General features: G+C 40.3%; 1 protein-coding gene across 3 annotated transcripts in view; it reads right to left on the bottom strand.

The window, feature by feature from the left end:
• Positions 1-26,313, bottom strand: part of sugct (succinyl-CoA:glutarate-CoA transferase) — a 762,796-nt gene that overhangs the window by 351,749 nt on the left and 384,734 nt on the right. For 2 of the 3 annotated variants that reach the window (XM_039753395.1, XM_039753397.1), the window contains exons 10-11: positions 23,371-23,442; positions 21,212-21,309 (exon numbers count right to left, since the gene is read on the bottom strand). In XM_039753395.1, coding sequence (XP_039609329.1) covers positions 21,212-21,309; positions 23,371-23,442 — 170 coding nt within the window. The remainder of the gene's footprint in view (positions 1-21,211; positions 21,310-23,370; positions 23,443-26,313) is intronic. The other variant, XM_039753396.1, reaches the window with a different exon arrangement.

A 26,313-nucleotide genomic window follows, 5' to 3' on the forward strand; every position in this document is an offset into this window, starting at 1 on the left:
ACATTTTTGAAAATCAGAAGCACCAGTACCCAAATAACACAACAACACATTCTCAGACTTGCTTACTTTAATTCAGAGTCACAGGGGCAAAACCAATCTGTCAACAGTGGCTACAAATCAGAAAAAAAACCTTGTATGGGGCATCACTCCAAGTGCTAACACACACACACTCACACTGAGTCTGGAATCAAAAATTAAATTAGCTGAAGTACTCTGTGGTAAAACCCAAACCGACACAAGGTGAATGTGAAATCTCCACACCAACAGTTACCAAGGATATAAGCTCAGTGCCTCAGTTAAATACTATAGTGTTGGTTTAAACTTCATAAAGTAATATTACATGAGAAATGTTTCTTCAAACTCAGCATAGAAAGAGACTGAGCATCATATTTAAAAGTGTGTATCAAAGATCTTCAGGTACTAGTTCAAGATGTTAATTGGCAAATTTTGGTTAACACAGTTATGAGCTACCTCTCTTACATATACAGAACTGCATAATTCATGAAAGAGCCACAGTGTAATATTCATCATAGTGAGAAAAACAATTGCTATATGTGCAAATAAGGATCCTATAGCATGTTTGAGAATCACCACTCAAAATGTCCAGAAATTACATTCATTGCTATAAAGATATATAAAGATGTAGGTATAGATAAAAGCTATAAACAAGCTGAATATGCATAGTGCACCAAGACCTGTGAAGAGATGGAACACAGGTGTTATTATGTGCATAGCAGTTCCGGGGTCTTGCATTTATAATGATTCACAGTTAAGCCTTAAGCCTTAAACTTTCATTATTCTAATTTATTTAGAAACAGTTGGGAAGGGCCAGCATGATGGCACAGTGGTAGCGCTGCTGCCTCGCAGTACGGAGACCCGGGTTCGCTTCCCAGGTCTTCCCTACATGGAGTTTGCATGTTCTCCCCATGTCTGTGTGGGTTTCCTCCGGGTGCTCTTGTTTCCTCCCACAGTTCAAAAACATGCAGGTTAGATGCACTGGCAGTCCTAAAATTGTCCCTAGTGTGTGTGTGTCCTGCGGTGGGCTGGTGCCCTGCCTGGGATTTGTTCCTGCCTTTCCCCTGGTGTTGGTTCCAGCAGACCCCCGTGACCCTGTAGTTGGATAATGGATGGATGGAATGTAAAATTGTGATATGCTCAATAAAATGTATTAACATTTTCAGCAATTATGTATACTAAAAAAAATACTCGAGTTTTCTATTTATGCAATCCATTAGCTTTTGCATTAGCATACTTTGTTTTTATATAAAACAAAACACAATGGAAAAGCCATGGAATTAATTTGCAGAAATACCCATAATAATCAATATTACATTCATATCAGTATTTAATTTAGTTGATGACTCTAAATTAGCCCCAGTACGAGTGTGGTTGTTTATGTGTGTATGCTGTGTGACAGGTTAGCATTTTGTCCAGGTCTGTTGTGCAACTTGCACTCACTGCTGCCAGAAAAAGTTCCCAGAGGAAAGTTGTATAAATTCAAGGAATGTGTCTGTTCTATAGAAGAAAACAGTTTGGAGTGTCACTCATTCATTTAACAGAATATAAGAAAAAATAAATGATGGTGTCTTAATGGAGGATATAGAGAAAGTGTTGTATTTGTAAACCCTTAAAGCAAGTAACTTACTCAGCTTGACCTGTGATAAATAATACCTATGATGCGTTAGGAATTCAACTTTCTTTAGTAGACAGTTGTTAAGCTCATCATGAAATTCATGGAGGAGTGGGGTCAGATATTGAAAGGTATGCCCTATCATGTTGATTCAAATGATATTGAAGGTCATATCTCACTTTATGAGACTTGCAAGCATGGCCTGCAGTGAAAGCTATTGAGAAATCATTAATGAAGACTTTCATACAAAAGCAGGACCATGCGCTGGAATAAAATTTACCTGATGCATTAATTTAGTTTTGTAGAAAACTGTTCAGTGAATTTTAAGAATTAAAACAGTGAAGTTCTAAATCAACAATGGACAGGCCCAAAGGACAAAAATGCAAGGTGGAGGTTTTAAAGTATAAAAATCATGATAAAGAACTTGATATTAAGAATGCATTAAGACTGTAAAATGCCAGTGATTTGGAAATAAAAATGTAATCAATTCTAAAGAGGTATTTCTTGTATGCAGAAAAGAAAGACATTTCCTTACAAGATGGACTAAGGGGAGCCCAGAATTCTGACTCAAAAATCAAGCAACATCACATTCAATGCTCCCAAGAGAATCTCAAGCTAATGAATTAAAGAATATGGAACATTTTTAGAAGTCACAACTAGAAGAAAACTTGGATATGTCACTATAAGTCAGAGTACAAACAATATTCTAAACAACAGATGCATAGTGATTTTTCAAACCCAAGGAAATTAAAGGTCCAACAATGCTGTCAAGATCACATATGCAATTGGTTGTGATTTTGCCAGCACAATCCATGCTGATTACATGGTTCTAATGACCCACTTAACTGGTTAATATATTTGTCTGATTTGCTTTGTTCATTGCAGTGAATTAAGTAAAATGAGTGTTGAAAGTTGTCAACCATCTCCCTTCTATTTCAAGGTTAAGTATATTCTTACACAGCTTAAATTGGAAAGGCTGCCCTTTGAAATTATTGATTCAAGAAACACCATACTCACCCTGCTCTCCAGACCTGACCCCATGTAAATGCAACCTTGCTGTATTTATTGTCATTATAGTTTACCATATTTATCTACTGGTAAGGGTACCTTAGTTATTTGTACATTCCAAAGTAAGGAATTTTGAGACACTCCCTGTTTTAGGAGGGTCATACTGTTACTTTTCAGCATAAAAATGTATGAGAGCAGGAGTTCAAATATGTTTTTATTTGAGAAATCCAAATGTGCTGTTTAGCCTATTTGTTATAGTAGTTACAATATTAATTATCTGCCCCTCAATCAGAAGGGCTACCTTCATGGGTCACTAATGATGAATATGTCAAATCAGATATCTAAACAGCAGTTTTCTCCAACAATGACATGAGCACAAAGAGTAGATGAGTAATACTGCACATAATGGAAAATAATGCCATAATTGTTTGTGTTACCCTCCAAGGTTGTCTCCTAATTATTATGTGGCTTATTGAATTATGTGAAGATATTTCCTCCAAAAAATAATATTTTCAGATAAATGAAGTGTATACAGTACAGACTAATGAAATTCAGTTTTCAGTTCATTTAAATTCTTCGTGTTTTTTTTTTCTTTTTTGCCTCCGCTTCCTGCTCCCAAAACATAACCGACTATCCTTTATCTAGCCTTCTCACACTACCACTTGCCATAGCCAACTCCTCATCTCCCATGTCCTTCTCTAACTGCCACCAACCAGATACTTATTTCCTTGCCTCTTCTCATTGTTCGTCACTTGTTTATGCCACATGGCTTTCTAGTTATACTAAGTGAATTATTTTATTGTTAGACTTAGTTTATTAAACCTGTACTGTTATTTTGTGTGGATTATATCTTTTTTGTAATTGTCAAGACCTTGTAGTATATTGCCTAAGAATAATCAGTTTTTCTCAATAAATTATAAGAAAGTAAGTGTTTGAATGAATTTTCAAGAATAATTTAGGTCTGGAAATCACAGTATAAGTGTACAATACATCCCAGAATAATCTTCACAAGGATAAAAATCAACATGCCTGTTATCTATAAAATACATTTCCATCATGTTAAAAAAAAGCCCTGCACAATCATAACTTTTAAAATAAAAAACAAAAAATGCAAGGCAACTGAATGTATTCACAGTAAATATTTATCAAAAAATTTCCCTCAAACAAGCCACCTTCTGTTTTATCAAAAGTTAATCTTTGCTACCTTTATGCATGGATGAATTTCACATATAGGCATAATTCGTCAGCTACAATTCAACATCTCAACTGTCAATTCATTGGAGAGAAATGACTTTGGACTTTCATAAGTTATAGGTCATAAAAAAGCACATGCTGATTTTTTTTATCTTCATTGTTCATCACCAATTAGTCAAAAGCTATGAGATGTAAAAAAATACCACAGGAAGCTTTCAGAAAAGTCCAAAGGTAACAACTGGAAATCATGGAGATATTCAACAGAATTTGATATCCTTGGGATTCTCGTAAAAAAATCCATTAAACAATAACTTCTGCTAAAAAGACTTTGCAAAAACTGCAGTGTCATACAAAGTTTGTGGTCCTGGTTTGAACCAAGAAAAGATGTATTCAGGCATAAACCAAAGGATTAAAACTGACTAGTTCTTTTTGTCCTTTTGTAGCCATTTTTCAAACACTTACTGTACCCAAAGAAAAGAAAACAATCTGAATGCACATTTGTGTAAGAAAAAGTGAATGCATAAAATAAAATTCCTTATTTCTAAGTCTGCAGGGACCATATTTTAATATTTAATTGCCAAAGATAAAGGATAATAAAAACCAAAAAACATTTTGCTACTGTATGAATAAATTAAACAATATATAATAGACTAAGGACAAAGTTTGGTAGAGAAAGTTGGGCTGACCCTAAGTAGTAGTAGTAATGATAATAATAATACATTTTATTTAATTTGCACCTTTCTTAACATTCAAGGTCACCTTACAATGAAATTAAACAACAGTAATAAGATATAAAAACAAAGAGGACAATAAAATCAAATAGCAATAAGGTACTGAGGTAGTAGCAAACATCAAAGATTACAGGAAGTAACAGTGTAAATTCATAATTGGTATGCCAGTATGAAGAGATACGTTTTGAGGGCAGTTTTAAAATGTGTTATTGAGTCTAGTTGACGTATATTCCAGAGAGAATTCCAGAGTTGAGGAGCACTATGAGAGACGCTCGAACTCCCATAGAATAATTTCATGTGTAGTACAGAAAGCAGAGCTGCAGATGAGAATCTGAGGGAGTGAGAGGGAGTGTAAGTCTGCAGCAGATCAGTAAGATAGGAAAGAGCAAGGTTGTGGAGAGCTTTAAATTTTGAGAGCAGTATTTTGTATTGCATTCGGTAGTAAACAGGGAGCCAATGAAGTTGGAAGATTCAGTGGATTTAGAACAGGTTATTATATACTAGCAGCCGAATTTCAAATAAGTTGTAAGTGATGGATACGTTTTTGTGGGATGCCAGATGGAATAGCATTACAGGTAATCTATACATGACGTGACTAGGGCATTAACTAATACTTCAGTACTGTGTTGCGTAAGAACAGGACGAAGTCCAGAAATGTTTCAGAGATGGAAAAAGGCAATCCGAGAAAGATTACTTATATGGGAAGAAAAAGAGAGGGTACTGTCTAGAATGACGCCCAGGCTCTTAACCTGGGAAGAGATGTTTGTGTTAATGTTTGTGTTAAGGTTAACTCTAGTGAGTGTAAATTTAGAACCAATGAGGAACATCTCAGTTTTATTGCTGTTTAATTGGAGAAAATTGTCATCGATGACTTTATGGCTTTGAGACATACCATAAGAATATTTGGAGGGAAAACAGAAGTGTATTTAGTGGATAGATAGAGCTGTGTGTCATCAGCATAACAATGAAATTTAACACCATGGTGTTGAAAGATATTACCTATTGGGAAGATGTAAATGAGAAAAAGAAGGCCCCAAAACAGAACCCTGCAGAACTCCCTGAGTAACGACTGCATTCTCAGATTTAATGCCCTTTACTTGAACAAATTGCCTCCTATCAGTGAGGTAGAAAGAAAACCATTGGAGGACAAGGCCACAGAATAAAAAACTAGCTAGTCGTTTCAAAGGTATCTGATGAGATATGGTGCCAAATGCAGACTTGAGGTCAAGAAGTACAGGAATTGATAAAAGTCCCATGTCAGCTGCCCAGAGAAGATCATTTGTGATTTTGACCAGGGCATTTTAGGTGCTCTGTTTAGGACGAAAACCAGATTGAAACTGTTCAAAAAGGATATTTTTTGAAAGATGGAACTGAAGTTGGGAGGCACCTATCTTTTTGAGAACTTTAGATATGAATGGAACATTTTAAATAAACCAATAATTGTTAAAGATATTAGGGTCTAAGCCAGTTTTTTTTCAAAATTGTAGTAATTAAGGCCATTTTTAATGAGAGGAGAACCGTGATTGTAGAGTTAACTATAGTAGTTATCATGGGGGAAACAGACAGACAGAACTTAACAAAGCTTCTAGGTATTGGATCCAATTGACATGTAGAATGATTAGATGTTGTTATAAGCTCAAATATATTATTTTCAGCTGGTAAACCTGAACTCTGAGAATAAGGCAGTTGGTAAGGGAATATGTGTGATAGTGGAAAGTATGTCATTTTCTGCAAAAATAGAGGAAACAAGTTGCTGGTGAATTTTTTCAGTTTTTGAGTTGAAGAAATCCAAAAATGTACAGCAGTATTTAACAGAGAATTTATGGTGAACAACATTTTCTGGAGGTGTAATTAGCTTATTCATTGAGGAAAAAAGAGCTCTAGCATTTTTCCTTCCTGTATTGATAATGTTAGAGTAGTATACAGCTTTGGCAACAGAGAGAGCATTTTTGTATTTTAACATATGAATTGAATACATTTCCTTATGTACAACAAGACCTGTCTTCTTAGCTAGACACTCCAACTGTAGGCCCATGGCCTTGAGCTGACGGAATTCAGGTGTAAACCAGGGAGCAGTGTGAATAAATGAAACAGTCCATATTTTTAAGGGAGCTAGTCTACTGAAGACAGTAGACACAGCAGCATTGTAATGGTCTACTAATTCTGATGGTAGTAGAAAGAGAAACAGGCTGTAATTACAATAAATTAATAAGGCTCTCTGGGTTTACATGCTTGACATTACGAAATGAAATCACACGCTGAACCTTTATTTTACAGAGAGGTAAGTTAACATCAAATGTAAACATTTTGTGATCCGAGATGGGTAATTCAGTATGAATACATTTGTGAGGTATGATGCCAGAGCAGCAAACTAAGTCTAAAATATGATCTTCATTATGAGTTGAAAAGTTTACATATTGAATTGAATGAAAACAGTCAAGGATTTCATTAAAATCATTTGTGAGTGCATCAGTTGAGGTGTCAAAATGTATGTTAAAATCACCCATAAGGATGACATTAGGAGACATTGCACACAAAGTAGTTAAAACAGTAAAAAGTTCTGGAATAAAAACACTTGATAGTTTAGGAGGTCTATGTAAGACAGCAATTATAGTAAGTGAAGGTCCGCAGAGTTTGCCAGCTAACAGTTCAAAGGAAAGATACTCTGGAAGAGGTATCTGTGATAATTTTAGGTCTTTGTGGCCCCTCTCCGAAGAACGGCATATAGAGATACAGACAATGACCTGAGGGAGCATTTGATTTAGATCAAAATAGTCAATAGTAGTTGCTGCCAAGTCTCCGTAAGGCATTAGCAATCCATCTTAGCGTCTATAATAAAATCACCAATCAGCAGAGCTTTGTTAGAGATAGATCGAGTGTTAAATAATCCAAACTTCAAAGTGTCTATGGACACATGTTCTGGTGATTTTACTAGAGGAATCAACACGTTATGATAAACACATCACTCAAAAATACATGGACAAGAGCGTCCTTTAGACCAAAGTGAAGGAACAGACCCACTGTTACTGCTGCTGAGACAGAAACAATGATGAGAACCCCGGTGAATGTACCTTGGACATCAGAGAATGCCGCGGTGCAACAGGAGATCAGCAGACAATTCATAGTTTGTTCGGAGTCAATACAATTCATCCGGTGAGTATTTTAGTTTAGGTGTTTCCATGCCGCATATTCCCTAAAAACGAGCAGCCAAAGTAGTTGTGGTGCAGTGTAATTGGGATGATTCCCTAGTTGCGGATGAATCTATGTCATCATTATATGACAAAGTCCAGCCCAGTGATATCACAGATACTCTGCCCCATCCCAACCACCTCCTGCAACTCTCTCCAAATCATTTATGGTCAATTTAACAAGCTGCCTTCAAACGTGAGCTGTGGAACGATAGCTCCCTCAAATTTGCCAGAACTGCAGTCATCTTGGTAAATGGTAAAATTGTACACCACTTGGTCCATATTTCTTGATAGAGAATGATCTATTGTTCCAGGTGGCTAAGCATCAAGATGAAGTACTCAGACTATTTTTAATTCCTTGCCTGTACCACAAAGAAATCTGCAAACTCACATGTGCCCACCTCCTGAGAGCCCACCCAGTAACAGGGAAGTCCTTGGAATGCATTAAAATGTGCTTCTTTTAGACAGGGGTCAAATAAGTGATATACCATTTCTAAATGTCCTGTCTGGAGTGCCAATGAAAACAGATATTATGCACAGAACCTGCACTACTCATACCATACTTCCATAGATGTCCAGTTCAAGAGAACTGGGGACAATATAGTGGGACCACTTGGACATAAGTACATTCTGGTGCATGTGGACTAAACCACCTAGAATCCAGAAATGCTACTCATGAGACAGGCAAGACAGTAAAACAATCACATGGGAACTACTAGTGATCTTCTCTCACGTTGCCAAATCCAAAGTAGTCCTCATGAACCAGGGTACATCCTTCAACCTGGATATGTTCTGGGAACCTTCTGAATTGCTGAGAATTAAGCATGTGAATGTGTGTTATTCACATTCTGTGAGTTGTTACAAGTCTCAGAGAGTTTTCTCCCTTGAAGCTCCTATATGGATGACAACCCTGGGGACTTCTCGATCTCATTAAAGAAGGCTGGGAGTCAAATCCTTCCCATTCATGAACATACTGAAATATGTAACTCAGTTACATGAACAATTTAATATAGCCAGACTATGCTAAACCGAGCACATGGCACTATGGGAAGTTCAAGCTGGTGACTGTGTGGTGCTCCTCATCTAAACCTCATACTCTAAGCTCCTCATTCACTGGCAAGTGCTGTACGAGATAAAAGAATGGCAAGGCTTAGTTAGTTCAAACAGTTCATCCGAAAGGTTCTATTTAATGAATCTTCTGAAGGCCTAGAGGAAATGTGAAAACCCAAGCCTCTCTCCAAGCTAAACCAGCGCCCACTATGAGCAGACAATGGATTTCAATTTTGGGAGTAACTTCAACACACTGAATAAAACTGAGTCAATAACCACCATAAACTCCATCCGGGCCATATTTGACACCAAACCTAGCCAGACCTCCCTGATTTCTCAGAAAATCATCACCATACCAGGGCTGTCATCTACGAGCACCCCTAACACCATGAGGTGAAGAAAGCTGAGGTCAAGATCAAAACAAAACAGAAGGATAGCTCAAGTCCTTAGCTGATTGTTTTGATTCCTAAGCTAGATGGCAACTGAAGGTTCTGTAACAACTTCTACCAGCTTCTACAAGCTGAACAAGATCTCATGCTTCAATGTACACCCTGTGGCTAGAGTGGATGGCTAAAAGCGGAAAGCTGAAAGATACCCCACCAAATTAGACACAACCAAGGATAACTGGCTGATATCCTTGACGAAATCCACTAAAGAAAAGACAATGTTTAGCACCCATAGTGGACACAGGCAATACTGTATCTTCCCCATTGGGCTGCAATGGGCCTAGGCAACCTTCTAAACTTCCAGGCACCTCTTCACCTATTGACTACAGATCAATGGCATTTACTTCTCACATCATGAGTACCTTTGAAAGGTTGGCCCTGGACTACACCAGTCAGCTTGTGGAAGACCACCAGTTTGCCTACTGGACAAAGAGTGAAGTGGAGGATGCAATTAACTATCCATCCATCCATCCATCCATTCTCTTCTGCTTATCCGAGGTCGGGTCGCGGGGGTAGCAGCTTAAGCAGAGAGGCCCAGACTTCCCTCTCCCCGGCCACTTCTTCCAGCTCTTCCGGAGAATCCCATGCGTTCCCAGGCCAGCCGGGAGACATAGTCCCTCCAGCGTGTCCTGGGTCTTCCCCGGGCCTCCTCCCGTGTGGACGTGCCCGGAACACCTCACCAGGGAGGCGTCCAGGAGGCATCCTGATCAGATGCCCGAGCCACCTCATTTGACTCCTCTCGATGCGGAGGAGCAGCGGCTCTACTCTGAGCCCCTCCCGGATGACTGAGCTTCTCACCCTATCTTTAAGGGAAAGCCCAGACACCCTGCGGAGGAAACTCATTTCAGCCGCTTGTATTCGCGATCTTGTTCTTTCGGTCACTACCCATAGCTCATGACCATAGGTGAGGGTAGGAGCGTAGATCGACTGGTAAATTGAGAGCTTTGCCTTACGGCTCAGCTCCTTTTTCACCACGACAGACCGATGCAGAGCCCGCATCACTGCGGATGCCGCACCGATCCGCCTGTCGATCTCACGCTCCATTCTTCCCTCACTCGTGAACAAGACCCCAGATACTTGAACTCCTCCACTTGGGGCAGGATCTCTCCCAACCCTGAGAGGGCACTCCACCCTTTTCCGCTGAGGACCATGCTCGGATTTGGAGGTGCTGATTCTCATCCCAGCCGCTTCACACTCAGCTGCGAACCGATCCAGAGAGAGCTGAAGATCACGGCCTGATGAAGCAAACAGGACAACATCATCTGCAAAAGCAGTGACCCAATCCTGAGTCCACCAAACCGACCCCTTCAACACCCTGGTTGCGCTTAGAAATTCTGTCCATAAAAGTTATGAACAGAATCGGTGACAAAGGGCAGCCCTGGCGGAGTCCAACTCTCACTGGAAACGGGCTCGACTTACTGCCGCAATGCGGACCAAGCTCTGACACCGGTTGTACAGAGACCAACAGCTCTTATCAGGGGTCCGGTACCCCATACTCCCGAGCACCCCCACAGGATTCCCGAGGGACACGGTCGAATGCCTTTCCAAGTCCACAAAACACATGTAGACCGGTCGGGCAAACTCCCATGCACCCTCCAGGACTCTGCTAAGGGTGAAGAGCTGGTCCACTGTTCCGCCACCAGGACTAAAACCACACTGTTCCTCCTGAATCCGAGGTTCACTATCCGACGGACCCTCCTCTCCAGAACCCCTAATAGACTTTTCCAGGGAGGCTGAGGAGTGTGATCCCTCTATAGTTGGAACACACCCTCCGTCCCCTTTTAAAGAGGGGACCACCACCCCGGTCTGCCAATCCAGAGGCACTGTCCCGATGTCCATGCGATGTTGCAGAGACGTGTCAACCAAGACAGTCCTACAACATCCAGAGCCTTAAGGAACTCCGGCGATCTCATCCACCCCCGGGGCCCTGCCACCAAGGAGTTTTTTGACCACCTCGGTGACTTCAGTCCCAGAGATGGGAGAGCCCACCTCAGAGTCCCCAGGCTCTGCTTCCTCATTGGAAGGCATGTTAGTGGGATTGAGGAGGTCTTCGAAGTACTCCTCCCACCGACCCACAACGTCCCGAAGTCGAGGTCAGCAGCGCACCATCCCCACCATATACGGTGTTGACACTGCACTGCTTCCCCTCCTGAGACGCCGGACGGTGGACCAGAATCTCCTCGAAGCCGTCCAAAGTCGCTCTCCATGGCCTCCAAACTCCTCCCATGCCCGAAGTTTTTGCCTCAGCAACAACCGCAGCTGCATTCCGCTTGGCCTGCCGGTACCTATCAGCTGCCTCCAGAGACCCACAGGACAAAAAAGTCCTATAGGACTCCTTCTTCAGCTTGACGGCATCCCTCACCGCTGGTGTCCACCATTCGGACTCAATGTCCCCCACCTCCCTCGGGACGTGGTTGAAGTTCTGCCGGAGGTGGGAGTTGAAGCTACTTCTGACAGGGGACTCTGCCAGCCGCTCCCAGCAGACCCTCACAACACGCTTTGGGCCTACCAGGTCTGACCGCATCTTCCCCACCATCGAAGCCAACTCACCACCAGGTGGTGATCAGTTGACAGCTCCGCCTCTCTTCACCCGAGTGTCCAAGACATATGGCCGCAAGTCCGACGACACGACCACAAAGTCGATCATCGACCTGAGGCCTAGGGTGTCCTGGTGCCAAGTGCACATATGAACACCCTTATGCTTGAACATGGTGTTCGTTATGGACAATCCATGACGAGCACAGAAGTCCAATAACAAAACACCGCCGGATTCAGATCGGGGCCATTCCTTCCAATCACGCCTTCCAGGTCTCACTGTCATTGCCCACGGAGCATTGAAGTCTCCCAGTAAAACGAGGGAATCCCCAGAAGGTATGCCCTCTAGCAACCCTCCAGAGACTCCAAAAGGGTGGATACTCCAAACTGCTGTTCGGCGATACGCACAAACAACAGTCAGGACCCTTCCCCCACTCGGCGGAGGGAGGCCACCCTCTCGCCCACCGGGTAAACCCCAATGCACAGGCTCCAGTCGGGGCAATAAGTATGCCCACACCTGCTCGGCGCCTCTCACCGGGGGAAACTCCAGAGTGGTAGAGAGTCCAGCCCCTCTCCAGAAGATTGGTTCCAGAGTCCAAGCTGCGCCGAGGTGAGTCCAACTATATCTAGCCGAACCTCTCACCTTGCGCACTAGCTCAGGCTCCTTCCCTTCAGAGAGGTGACATTCCATGTCCCAAGAGCCAGTTTCTGTAGCCGAGGATCAGACCGCCAAGGTCCCGCCTTCGGCCACCACCCAACTCACACTGCACCCAACCTCCTTGGCCCCTCCCATAGGTGGTGAGCCCATGGGGAGGAGGACCCACGTTACCTGTTCGGGCTGTGCCCGGCCGAGCCCCATGGGTGCAGGCTCGCCACCAGGCGCCGCATCGAGCCCCACCTCCAGGCCTGGCTCCAGAGGGGGGCCCCGGTGACCCGCGTCCCCGGGCAAGGGAAAACGTCGGCCAAAGGTTTCACTCATCATTGAGGTTTGTTGAACCGCTCTTTGTCTCATCCCTCACCTAGGACCAGTTTGCCTTGGGTGGTTCTACCAGGCATAAAGCCCCGGACAACATAGCTCCTAGGATCATTGGGACACGCAAACCCCTCCACCACGATAAGGTGACGGTTCAAGGAGGAGGCAATTAACTATTTGCTCCACAAGGCTTATTCTCACCTGGATAAAACTGGCAGCACTGAGAGGAATATTTTTTTTTTTTTATCCAGTGCCTTCAATACAATCCAGCTATCCCTGTCTGACATCCCTGCAGCTGAGATATGCAGCTGAGTGAGCCTATGGTGTCCTGGATAATGGACTATCTGTTGGGCAGGCAGCAGCTTGTGAAACTCAAGGGCTGTATTTCTGATGTGGATATGAGCAACACAGGAGCACCACAAGGAACAGTCCTGTCTCCTTTTCTCTCTACTCTGTACACCTCAGATTATATACTGTATATAACACCAGGTCATATCACTTGGAGATAATCTCATATGATTCAGTACTTATGGGGTGTATTGATAAAGAGGATGAGACAGACTAAAAGAGTCAGGTGGAGAATATTGTTTTTTGGTTTCTATCTATCTGCAAATCCAATTAACTAGTTATTGACTTTCACTGCATCAAAGAGTCTCTATGTCTGGTCACTATTCAAGGAGTGGATGTAGAGGTGGCACACTCTTCAAGTACATAGGCATCATCATCAATAACAGGTCAAACTGGTCTTGTAATTCAGAGATACAATACAAGAAAGGGCAGAACAGGCTCTTTTTTCTTAGAAAACTGTGTTAATTTATTGTAGGTAGTGACATCCTTCACATCTTCTACAACTCTGTTACAGACAGTGCGATTAGCTACACTGTGGTGTGCTGGGCTTATAACATCACTTCAAGAGAGGCCTACTGAATCAACAAACTAAAAGGGTAGGCTGAAATAAGGGACACACTCTTAATATGCTAATGTTGTTAGCAAAAGAGAGAATTAAAATAATTAAAAAAAAAAATATATATATAGAAGCGAAGGCCTATGATCCGTTTTTCCTATTTATAGATATAAATCCACAAATGGATAAAATGACTGAGCATTTAACACCTATCAGGTATTATCATCAGAGGAAAATGATTAGACATGCAGGAATCAATGGCAATATATAAAAAATGAAGAAGAGGGGTAGATGAGTGCAAGAGGGGAGAATTATTAAGGGTGTTAGTTTTAAAAGTCTTTTTTATTATTTGGATGTTCATCTTTTTAAGCTTGTGCATGCTGGGCTCATGGCCAAGTGTCTGTTGATGGTGTAAAGCTTAAAGTAGCTTAAAGTAATGTCATTTCCCCTGATGATGATACCTGATAAATGCTGAAAGCTCAGTAATAAAAGACTATTTTAAGATACATAATTTATTACCCTCTTTGTGGATTTATATCTACATAGTGAAATACACCATATGAAGAATAAATGTTTCATACCCACAAAAATAAACAATGAATTGGACAAGATATTAAATGGCAACTTGGAGTGTGAATATTTAATACAAATCTAAATCTAAAGGACTTGGACTATAACATTTTTCAAACAAAGCCTATAGGAACTATTCTCAAACAAACCATAAATTCAAAACTGCTAGGCATTTATTTAAACCCAGATCTTTAACTTAAACATACCTAAATGCTAAAACAAGTCTTAATTTCACCTGTTGTAGTCTTTATTTGAAATATTGCATCTTTTAATTGGTATTAGTGGAAATTGCCAGACTTAAACTTTGAACCTTTATTCATCTGAATCTTTATCAATTGTTTAATTTCTTTGGAATATGCAAAAAATAACTTGATTTATCAGTCTAAGGTAATTAGGATCAGCAGGGGCATCTGCCTGGAAATGAGAATGCTGATATAATGCAAATATGACAGTGATTTTAAGATTATTTATTATTGAGGTAATCATTGGCAAAATTCTATGGAGAAAGGTCTTTTTAAGTGGGTTGCATGCTGGTCATAGACATGGGAACTAAAAATTTAGTATGACAGGAGATAAAATACCAGAATTCCCAAAGAAACAAGACCTCTGTGGATTGAACAAAATATATGAAGCAGATATGTACCCAGACTTGAAAAGACCCATCTTCTATTTTCTATATTTTTACATGAGAATCTTTGAATAAGACTCCTTTTCCAATACATTTCCTAACCTTTTTAAGTGTCTTTTCAAATACATTTCCTATTTTTTTCTACTATTGGTTTTACTGTTTTATTTAATTTGCTTTATAGTAGTATTGAATTTACATTGTTTAACTGGGTCAAAGTATATTGTTTAAAGAGCACCTAGTATGGGTCATTAACATATTTCCACAGGGGTTAGCAACTGAGGAGGGATGCCTCCAATAGAAACCAGTGCAGTGACTGGGCACCTGCTTTGGCACTTAACAAAGGTGTAGCTTATGTCTGAAGACAACTGTTAGGTCTGCATGTGACAACCTAGTAAGTCTCCTTGCTTGAAGCTGCTGTCCCCATTGTCCCCAAGACTGTACCCATTGGGCGCTATAAAGAAGATATACCTAACACTGAAACAAACATAGCTAACAGTACCTATATCAAAATAAAAAAATATACTCAAGGTATAGTATTAAGAGAACCTACGGCCATATTCCCACAGGTGTTAGTGGCTAAGAATATATATTTTCAGTAGAAAGAAAGGTGAGCAGGAACCTGCCTTGGTGATTGACATAGGTTTAGCTTAGGTCTGAAGACCATCATTGGGTTTACTTGTGGTGAGTAAGTAAGGATCTTTCCATAAAGCTGTCCACATGTAGATAAAACTCTACACGTGGGGCACTATAAAGCAGCTATATTAACCCTTATAATACACTTTTAATACACACTATAATACATCTCAGGCCTTTAGTGACCCAGCATACGCTTCCCCGTACTCTATATATCTTTTTCAAGTAATTTTTTATATTTTAATATTCCCTACAAAACCTAAACAATAACATATCACACAGTCACATTGTACAATAATCACAGACTATAATCACATAATTCTGTTTGCAATAACATGTTTCCTGGCACACACAGCAGCTGTCAATTGTTTTGCAGTACTTTCTGTGTTTTTGTCCACTTTTACTTCTATAAGGGGCTGTTTCTGATGATGTGGTGCTGTTTCATTCTGTGCAGCTGCTATAACTGCTGGACTCCCTTCAACTTCTTTGTAATCCTACTCATCTGCGTTTTGTCCCACTACAATTTCCTGTCTACAACATTCATAATCTGATGACATTTGAACTAGCATTCTGCACTGACTGATTCTGTTGTTCATGGTTTGACTCCCTGCTGTGTGCCTCTGACTCATCATCTGCCATCAATGACAGGGACTCTCCTAAAGCCTTTCTGTGCTGATAAGTTGTTGCATTTCTTTTGTTATCTCTTATTTCTCTAAACTTGTAAATACCTAAATAATAAGCAACAAAATAGAAACATATATACAGTATATAGATACAACATATAGAACATATACAAATACAATTAAATTCTGAAAAAAGGCACATTCTGTTCAAGCACTGTTAACAAATAAGGCAGCCAAATATCCCCCAAGGACAAGTTAAGTTTGATCGATCTACAGTATCTGTCTATCTATACACTTTACTGACAATTTATCACAATTCTGGGTCGCTAATGACCCTATACAGTTTAACACTAGAATTACCAAAGCCTACAAAAAAATTTGAAATTCTGGCCCGCCTTAAATCCCTTCGCAACTCTCCGTCAGCGTCTTTTGTCTTGTAAATGTGTTGATCAACACAAACAACAAGCAGCCTACTATCCCTTCCCCCCACCCACTGCCGCTGCTCAATTCACAAAGAAGAATCTCAGTGTTTATCTTGGAGTGAGTTCCTCAGAGTTGTATAGAGAAATAATATATCCTTATTTGGAACACATGCATTTCATGTGTTTTCCGTGACTACAACAATCTATGTAAACACATCGCTAAAACAGATAGGTTTTTTATGTTTTAATAAAAAATGACAAAATGTAGTCATGAACTGTATAATGAGTGAAGTCTGAAGTCCAGCAGTAAGAACTGCTGACTTGTAATCAAGAGGTGGTTGGTTCGATCCTGGCTGCCTCATAAATATACAACTTTGAGTAGTGAGCTGTACTCATCTATACTAATAAAAGCCAAAGCCCTCGCTCACTCATCACTAATTCTCCAACTTCCCGTGTAGGTAGAAGGCTGAATTTGGCAGGCTTATTCCTTACAGCTTATTTACAAAAGTTAAGCAGGTTTCATTTCGAAATTCTACACATAACGGTCAGAACGGTCGACAACGTCCGCCATGTTGAACTTTCTTATTTATGGCTCCATCTTCACGGAATTTGCTAGCCAGCTTCCCTGCGCTAACAGAAACTGATGTACGTACTTATTTCGGTGGTATGATGCCACTGTTGACCGCCATATTGAACTTTCCAACGTCACTAATTTTCCAGCTTCCCGTGTAGGTAGAAGGCTGACCCCATCTTCACGAAATTTGGTGGCAGCTTCCCTGCACTAACCGAAAACGATGTATGTACTTATTTCGGTGGTATGACGCCACTGTCAGCCGCCATATTGAACTTTCCAACGTCACTAATTCTCCAACTTCCCATGTAGGTAGAAGACTGAAATTTGGCAGGCTCATTCCTTACAGCTTAAGTACAAAAGTTAAGCAGGTTTCATTTCGAAATTTACGCCAGAACGGTCATAACGGTTGACAACATCCGCCATGTTGAACTTTCTTATTTATGGCCCCATCTTCACGAAATTTGGTAGACAGCTTCCCTGCGCTAACCGAAACCAATGTACGTACTTATTTCGGAGGTATGATGCCACTGTCGGCCGCCATATTGAACCTTCCAACGGTCTTTGTTACTTATGGGCCCATCTTCAAGAAATTTGGTATACGGGTTCCCAACGCTAACTGAATCCGACTTACGTACATATATACGTCCATAGCCTGCAGCTCGGTCACCATGTGAGGCAGCGTTGGGTCCCCCATCCCAACGTCTCCCATGTTGTTGGCTGCCTGCCTATATAAGGCCGTCCGACGCTCCAGTCTCTACATTCCCTTCCTTGCTTCACCACGGGATTCACGTCTCCCTGCTGATAACTACAGCCTTTTTATTTAATCCACTGTTTCTCCGCTGTTTTATTGTTCATTTATTACGATTATAGTTATTGTGTAGGTATTTCAGACTTCCTTTATCCTTCCAACCATACCCCTTTTAACATGTCTATCGAGATGATCACCATCGATCAAAGAACTGTCACTTACCGAGTGGTTTCCATGCCCGGAGATGCCACCTGCCTTTTCTGTTCTCTTTGTTACATATTGCACAGCCATATCAGGCTCACTCTTGATATCCGGACATTGTATCATTGTATCTTATGTATTGAATGACTGGGACAGGTTCAAGGTGTGGACTGATGACGGTACAGGAGATAATTATACTACACAGGAGCACTATGAGAGTGGAATGCTTAAGCCATTCACCTATGGTTCTGCATATAAGTTGATGGCTGCCGCTGAATTGTTCGGTTATCGCTTTCAAGTGCAATAGCCAAATATTTTACACCTTTGGACAACCGCCAATGCCTCTTAAACATCTTAGATTCACAGGTGATGATTTCAGTAGTGGGCACTTTGATGTTTATGAATGTTTAAACTCTCAAAAGCTGGATGTGAAGTTATCGATGAAACCGGTTGTATGCTTACAACGCTTGACAGATGCCGAATGTCACTTCAACACAAGTCCTGGAAATACTGTCGTAATTGAAACAAACTATGAAGCTCAAAGCGATTATGACAGCAGCAATCCAAGCTGTGAGATTTGAAACAAGATTACTTTTCACATGGCCAACTGTACGTTGCATGCTCAAGAGTAAGCTCAGCACACACCTTGGTCATATTACAACCGGAGGGCCGAAAATGACAATGTGGTATACAAAGAGATCCTTAACAAATAATTATTGGTATATTTTTCCTCAGTTTAAAAAGGTTTAAATTTCTTCTTAATAAAAATTTTAAGGCAGCACAATGGCATTAGTACAAAGTAACTTGGGTTACTATGATTTTGTTGTCATTGACAACCACCCTCCTCATTAACATGTATCTTGATGTATTAATGTCAGGTACACAAATAAGCTTTTTATTCTCTGACTCTGATACACTGTGATAGTTGCATTTTCAAATGCAGTTTATAGATTGTAGAAGTTAAACATCATTGATATTTAGCCTAATACCAAGAAATTAGCTGATACATATTAAACAAATGACAAAGAGAAAGGAAACTTAGACAATATCTTTGCATTTTTTGCCAAGACTGTAAAGATAGATGAAAAGAAGACAGATGTGGAGACTTGAGGCAGAGGAAAAATCAAAAGACTGAGCAGAGTGGAAAATACTTGAGAGGAAAGAACAACACTGTCTTGCACAGCATGAGTTCACTCAATCTATGCTTCTTGAACTTTATAAGTTGTTTTCTTATGAGTTGTTTAAACTTTGTAAGATTACATTTGGTTTGCCTCCTAGCCCTAGAGTGTGTAAGGGCAGCTTTTTAGTTCTAAACCTTACATAGACTTATTGACAATATACAATGAGTGAGTAAAGTGGGGATGTAAAGTATTGAGTCAACAAAAGCAAATTACTACATATTACATTACATTTACATTAAATGTATATTTTACTATATTTAATAATTAGATATGAAAAGCAGCCCTGTGATATAGCAGGTCCACAGCTTGAAATGGATGGCCAATTTTTAAGTAAATAATTGCCGCACTCGTGGCTTAAGGAGGGAGCGTGGCAGTGTGGCCAGACTGGTTACTGGGTATGATATAGGCATGAGCATTTCCGCACTGAAGTGCACAGGTATGGGATCACCTGTGTCTGTAATTGATGCTGGGAGCTGTTAATCGCTACACCTGTGCCACGACCCCATTATAAACAGGAGAAACGTGAGTGCAGAGGGAGAGAAAAAGAAAGAAAAGACGGATGGAGGTGAAGAAAGAAAGAAGGCAGGAAGTTGTGAGCCAATGTAAGCTATCAAAAGCAGGCTCACTGGTGGATGCAGGCAGCTGATAGGAGAGCCCGGAAGGAGTATTTGGCCAACACTCAGAGCAGAAAGAAGCGGTCACTCCTGCTGAGCACTTAAGAGGAGCAGGAGTAGCCGGGAGGTAGGACAGCTTGCCGCGGAAGGCAGCGGCAGTTGGAGGCTTGGGAGGTTGAAGCTCTAATGTAAGTGCCCTGGCCGTTGGGGAACCCGAGTCTTGGTCTGGTGGGAGCTGTATGGAGCCAGGGGTCGGAAGGCTACCAGACCAGTGTAGAAGGCAGCTGCACCTGCAGGTAAAGCGACTACCTTGTTGCAGGGCTCGAATGGGAGAAGCAGGGGAGCCACCAGTTAAAAGAAGGCACCAGGCTTTTAAAGGGAACTGCTTCTAGCCATTGTTTTTAACCTTTTTTAATGGATTTATTTATTTGGATTATTTTAACCATTATTATTCACCCTGTTTTTATGGATTATTTATTGTGGACCTTTTTTGAAGCACTGCACTTTGGACACTGTTTTATTTGGATTTGTTTTTGTTTTAATAAAAGCACTCGCACCTTTTGCACCATCCCCTAGCTCAGTTTGATTTGTCCCCATCAGACCAGCTCATCTGGTTACATTACTGATGGTGTTGGGTTCAAGGGCTCCCAAAAGGGAAGCGGGAACGTGAAGCAGGACCCATGTCATCACAAGCCCTACACCACTGTTTTTGATAGTATTACAACTTTATGCCAAATAACCAGAAATGCTAATGAATGGATAAAGGGTGTATCTTCTTAAGATTTTGACATACTGGTGTTTAAATTTATAGAGAAAGTGACTAGAAATAAGACAAATAACAGTAAAAAATAATTTTACATTCAGTGGGTACATATAAACACAAACATAGAAACATTTTTATTGTCAATACAAAAATGTCACATTATATAGAAAAACTCATAGAAATATTTTACATGTTTTAAATATTTTTATTGGAATAAATTATGTTTGAGTAGTTTTTTTTGCAAAGTATGTGTTTATTAGACAACTTAGATGATATAAAACAAAATAGAAGATACATTATTTGCAGTATGAACCTCTAGTACAGTTTTACAGGTGGATGAAATTTTAACATACTTTTAAAAAGCTTAAGTGTGACTGAAAGGCAACTATCTTTAGAATAGTGGGCCTTAAAGAGTAACATCATTTGAACTTATGAAATGTGAAAGATTAAAAAAGAAAATGATAAGGAGAACAACTCCAAAAAAACTTATTCTTCAAAGGTGTTCTCCAATTCGTAACTAATTTTTGTTCTAGCAAGTTAGAGATTCTGCCTATATTTACTATACATTGTCATTCATTTTATACAAAGCACTTACCTTGCAGATAAAATTGCTAAGAGTTCTTTTCTATTTTGAACCCGCATTGGGTTTGTTTTAAACTTTGGGTCTTCTACAAGTTCTTTCATATTTAAGATCTGAATTGAAATTAAAAAAAGAAAATATAAAACATGTCATTAGAATAATTACCCAAAATGTGAACTTAACAAAAATATTTGGAACAAATTTCACTCTGGTGCCTTACTTTTTAAAGGGATATTTACACTGAGCATACTACAATTTAATATGGAGTGTCCATCAAAGTTCTATAAATCTTTATATTTGAAATTTTGTTGCTACAAAGGCTGAAATCCATATTTAACAAGGTCATGCAACTAACAATATTAAAATTCAGTTAATCAGTTTTAAGAAAAAAAAATGTAGTTTACAATAAAACTTCACACTTTTACTGTTCTGCTTCCCTGTGTACTGATAATGTATGATTTGTTTCTACTTGTATAAATAGTGAAATGATTGTACAGATTGAATAAAACAAGCAAAATATGTAGTGTGACAGTAGGGGGCGCTATTGCTCCCTTGAACCCTCAGGTACCATGCCAAACACCAGGTAAAAGTCCAATAATTCTTATTTTTATTATAATAATGTGCACCAAGCACCCTTTCCTCCACTATACTCATAAATCACAACACTAAACTCTCCACCACTCCCAGACGCGTTGCCCTCCTACCACCCAGCTCAGCTCACCATCTGGGAGCTCCCACAGTCCTTTTAAATACCCTGACCCGGAAGTGTTCTCAATCCCCAGTCCATGTGATCTTGTATCACTTCCAGGTCAGGTAAAATGTTCTTTTCTTCACCCCGGAAGCCCGTTGCTCTTCCTTTAACAAACTTCTGGGTTAAAGGGCACAAAGAAGTCTTCGGTCTTCCCTGCAGCTCCCTCTTGCAGCCCCTGTGGTATCCAGCAGGGTCTTGTATCAAAACTACATGTCCCATGATTCCCTGCTGGTCTTCGGGGCACCTCCATACTGCAGGGAGGGCTCCATCTGGCGGCCTGGGGGTATTGGCCGGGATGACAAGCCGGCCACATCTCACAGTAGTAATGATCATATAATGAGAAAAAATTCCAATGAATGAGACACAACAGAGAGCAGTGGCTGTAGCAAACGTAAATCCCCAAGATCATGAGTGCCATGAATATAAAACATTCTTAAAGATCCTCTGTGGATATTAGCGTATAATTAGCGTATATTGAATATTAATGACTTGATATATGCAAACATTTAACTGCTGAATCAGAGCTACGATAAACTGAACTACTTTTTGTGAGATTTCTGGTTGCCATCTCTACAGTTTTTCACCTCCAAATCTGGGGAGCACACATCTATACCTCCATATGCCTACATAACTTTTACCCTGAGTAAATGAAAGCAGCCTTACCGCAAAACAGATCAAATAGTCCCATTTGGTTTAAAATAGTACTGTTAAAATCCTCACACAAACCAAAACTGTAACCATGAAAGCTACTCCAAGCTGTATGAACTTTAGCAGATTTTTTTAGAAACTACTGCACGTACCCGAACAATGATTCAATTTTGTCCAATTTTGAACAACAACATTTATTTATATAGCACATTTTTGTACAAACGGGTGGCACGGTGGCGCAGTGGTAGTGCTACTGCCTCGCAGTTAGAAGATCTGGGTTCGCTTCCCGGGTCCTCCTTGCATGGAGTTTGCATGTCCTCCCCGTGTCTGCATGGGTTTCCTCCAGGTGCTCCAGTTTCCTCCCACGGTCCAAAGACATGCAGGTTAGATGCAGTGGCGATCCTAAATTGTCTCTAGTGTGTGCTTGGTGTGTGGGTGTGTGTGTGTGCCCTGCGGTGGGCTGGTGCCCTACCTGGGGTTTGTTTCCTGCCTTGCACCCTGTGTTGGCTGGGACTGGATCCAGCAGACCCCCGTGACCCTGTAGTTAGGATATAGCGGGATGGATAGATGGATTTTTGTACAAACAATGTAGCGTACCTCCAAGTGTTTTAGAAAATGAAAGAAAAGTAATATGAAACATAAACAAACATGATTAGGCAATCATATTATACAGCATGTAACAAAGACAAAGGTAAGGCCAAATAGCCAGGAGGACAGAAAAAACAAAAAAAAATCCAGTTAGGCTGGAGAAAAAAAATTCTGAAAACCAACGTACCCTGCATACTTTGGCAAACTGTTTATCATTTCCAGCAGCAACCACTAAGTATCCATCCTGTGTTTTAAAACCCTGTAAAAAGGTCACAATTAATTTTTCTTGCATTAATAACAACACTCAAGTAATCATTTATTATTTGACACATACTGTATGTTCAATGCTTTTACTCTATTCCATATGTAAGGAAACTGCCATCAGGATTGCTTTCTAATTTGCTAAAATTATTTATTAGCTTCAAATATTAGGGGTACTTGAGTTTGGAGCTGAAGTAGATAACTTCAGCTTCAGTTTAATTTTGTAGAGTTCTTCACTGAGTGCAGGCTCAGTGTGGCAAGTTAAAAGGTAAATTATAAACTTCACAAATTACAAAATTCACACATATAGATATACAGATTACTTTAAACACACTGTAAAGTAAAGCAATTTCAAACTGATGAACATATATGGATCCTAACAATATCAGTTTATTCTATTTCTGGGTGGTTTACAGTCTATTATAATACAAAATCATAGACAAAGTCACAGTTTTGAGGAGCAAGACCAATTGGATGCCCACTCCTCCTGTGCATCCTACAGTAGTAATAAAATTTGTCCTGGGAAATCTAATAATAAAAAGACAAAATCCTTTCATTACTGGATTCCAAGCTTGATAGTATATTTAGAGTCTTCCTCGTGGGTAGGAAAACAGCTTTAAAATACAGCAGTGGCATGATACCAAGAAGATAAACAGAATAGGAAAGGGGTAAGTAATGCTTTATAATTATTGTAATACTTACATTTTTCATTCAGATGACTAACAGAAAGAAATGTACTTTGAACAACAAATCAACACTAATCAGAGTATGCTAAACTAAAGTACTAAGCCTGTTTAGCCTGTATTCCAAACCTGACACAGTCTGGGAATGTTTTATAAAACAGACAGGTCATTCCACAGCATTAAGGCACTATGTGTTGTCACATGCGTATGCTTACGGGGCAGTCAAAGGGTCCAATTATAAGTGAAATATCAAGAAATAGGAGGTTGGAACAGAGTACTAATACCTTTCTTCTTCTTCCAACAGACCAACAGAAGAATAACTACTGTTTTACACTTCAGTCCCTTTCTATTTACTTCACTTCCAGATCCCCAAAGATGACATCACATTCAGCACCTTTCCGATGATGTCACTTCCAGTCCCGCTCTCAAGACATTACATTTGGCTCCCTCCAATGATTTCACCTCCAGTCATTCTCTGATGACATCACACCCGCCTCCCTCCAATGATGTAATTTCCATTTCCTCCTAAAATCACATTTCCTTCCAGCCACCATCACATGAAAAGAACCACTGTATGGTACTTGATTGTCTAATTTATTTTCTACACAACAACCCTAAAACAGTCTTTTTTGACTAGTCGTCAGCTGGATATTATTGGGGGCTTCCCAAACTCTTTATTTTTGTCTTATAGCTTCACAATGTAAAAACATGTTCTCCTATTGTTGCTTTTAAAGAAGTGAAATTGATGAACTATTAAAACTCACCTTTACATGTTTCCATTAATTTTGCACCATATTCATTTCCTATCCTTTTATATTTTATCTATCTTTCCTTTCAATCTCAAATTACCCCTTTTTAAACTAGTTTCTTACAGCAATTATTTTCTGCTCATCCTAATGAAAAAGATTGCAATACAAAATCAAATGATGAAATAATTCCTTTATCATAGCAGGCTACTTCACAGGTTTGGGAATATGTTAGACTGAGCTGGCAATATAAATGTGTGAAAAGGACATAATGATCATGTCAACTGAAATTTCTCGCAAAGGTTCCAAAGAAATCCCTACCACTACAAGAGTGAGTGACAGCAGTGTTAAAACTGAGACACTCATTAAGAAGTTAATTTAAAACGGCCGATGTGTCTGATAAAGCATATGGCTGTCTCTGTTACATCTCAGTTCTCAGACAGCTTGAGTAAAATCAAGCAGTGCCTCCTACCAGGGAAATTCAAAGCCAGGTGTTATCAGTTTACCTTATACCCATGCCTAAGGTGGCACCTGAAGCTGTTCGACATCAAATCCTCAACAGTCAATAAGATGGACTCAAAACCCAACAATTACACCCAGAAACGGCTGGGCCTTCCTTGAAGTCTTTGCAAAATGGTACTTTTTGGGAGAAATACATTGAAGCTTCAGCTGAAATCCATCAGCTTGGGCTACAAACAGGAGAAGGCGAGACTTGTTTTTGAGCTGAGATAATCACCTGACCTGTCCATCCAAAGTAAAAAAGTAAAAATTCACACAGGACGCAAGTGGAATGCAAGGGAAGCAGTATACCAGGCCATTAACTGACTGAAACATCAGGAGATAGTTTGAGTGCTACAACCAGATAGGGCTAGACTTGGATGGGTAACAACATGTAAATTGTGTTCTAAACGTTCAAAGAAGGAGAGGAAAGGCCTGGTGATATCTGAGGTTGTGAAGATGGAGGAGGGGAGGTAAAAAACAAAAGCTTTAAGTCAGCAACAACAAAAGAGATAGACAACCTGAAAGACTGTGATCAACAGGACAGTCATGTGGATGGACATGTGGAAGATGCTTCCAAAAATGGTTGAACTTCTCAATCAGGGCCACTTATGACACCTTTCCGAGTGCAGGGAAACTTTATCTCTGGTATGGTTCAGATGAGATCTGTGACTTGCGGATCCTCTCTAGCTCTATGGCAACATTACTATGGTGAAAGGTGGCATCCTGACCAGGTAGTCTGTAAGTTAGCTGAAATCCTGAAGGCATACAGGTCAGAACCAAACAGGGCCAGCCCGGTAACTTCACAGCTGCTGATCCTTTGTCAGGAAAGGTGGCAAGGCATAGAACAGCAGCACAAGGATGTGGTCTCTCCTGTCACCTGGAAAAGAATGGACCATGAGGGCTGACCTCGACCATTAGCTGAAGTTCCCAAAAAAGTTC

The sequence above is a fragment of the Polypterus senegalus genome, chromosome 5 (assembly GCF_016835505.1).
Source record: "Polypterus senegalus isolate Bchr_013 chromosome 5, ASM1683550v1, whole genome shotgun sequence".
In the NCBI taxonomy this organism is placed as follows: Eukaryota; Metazoa; Chordata; class Cladistia; order Polypteriformes; family Polypteridae; genus Polypterus; species Polypterus senegalus.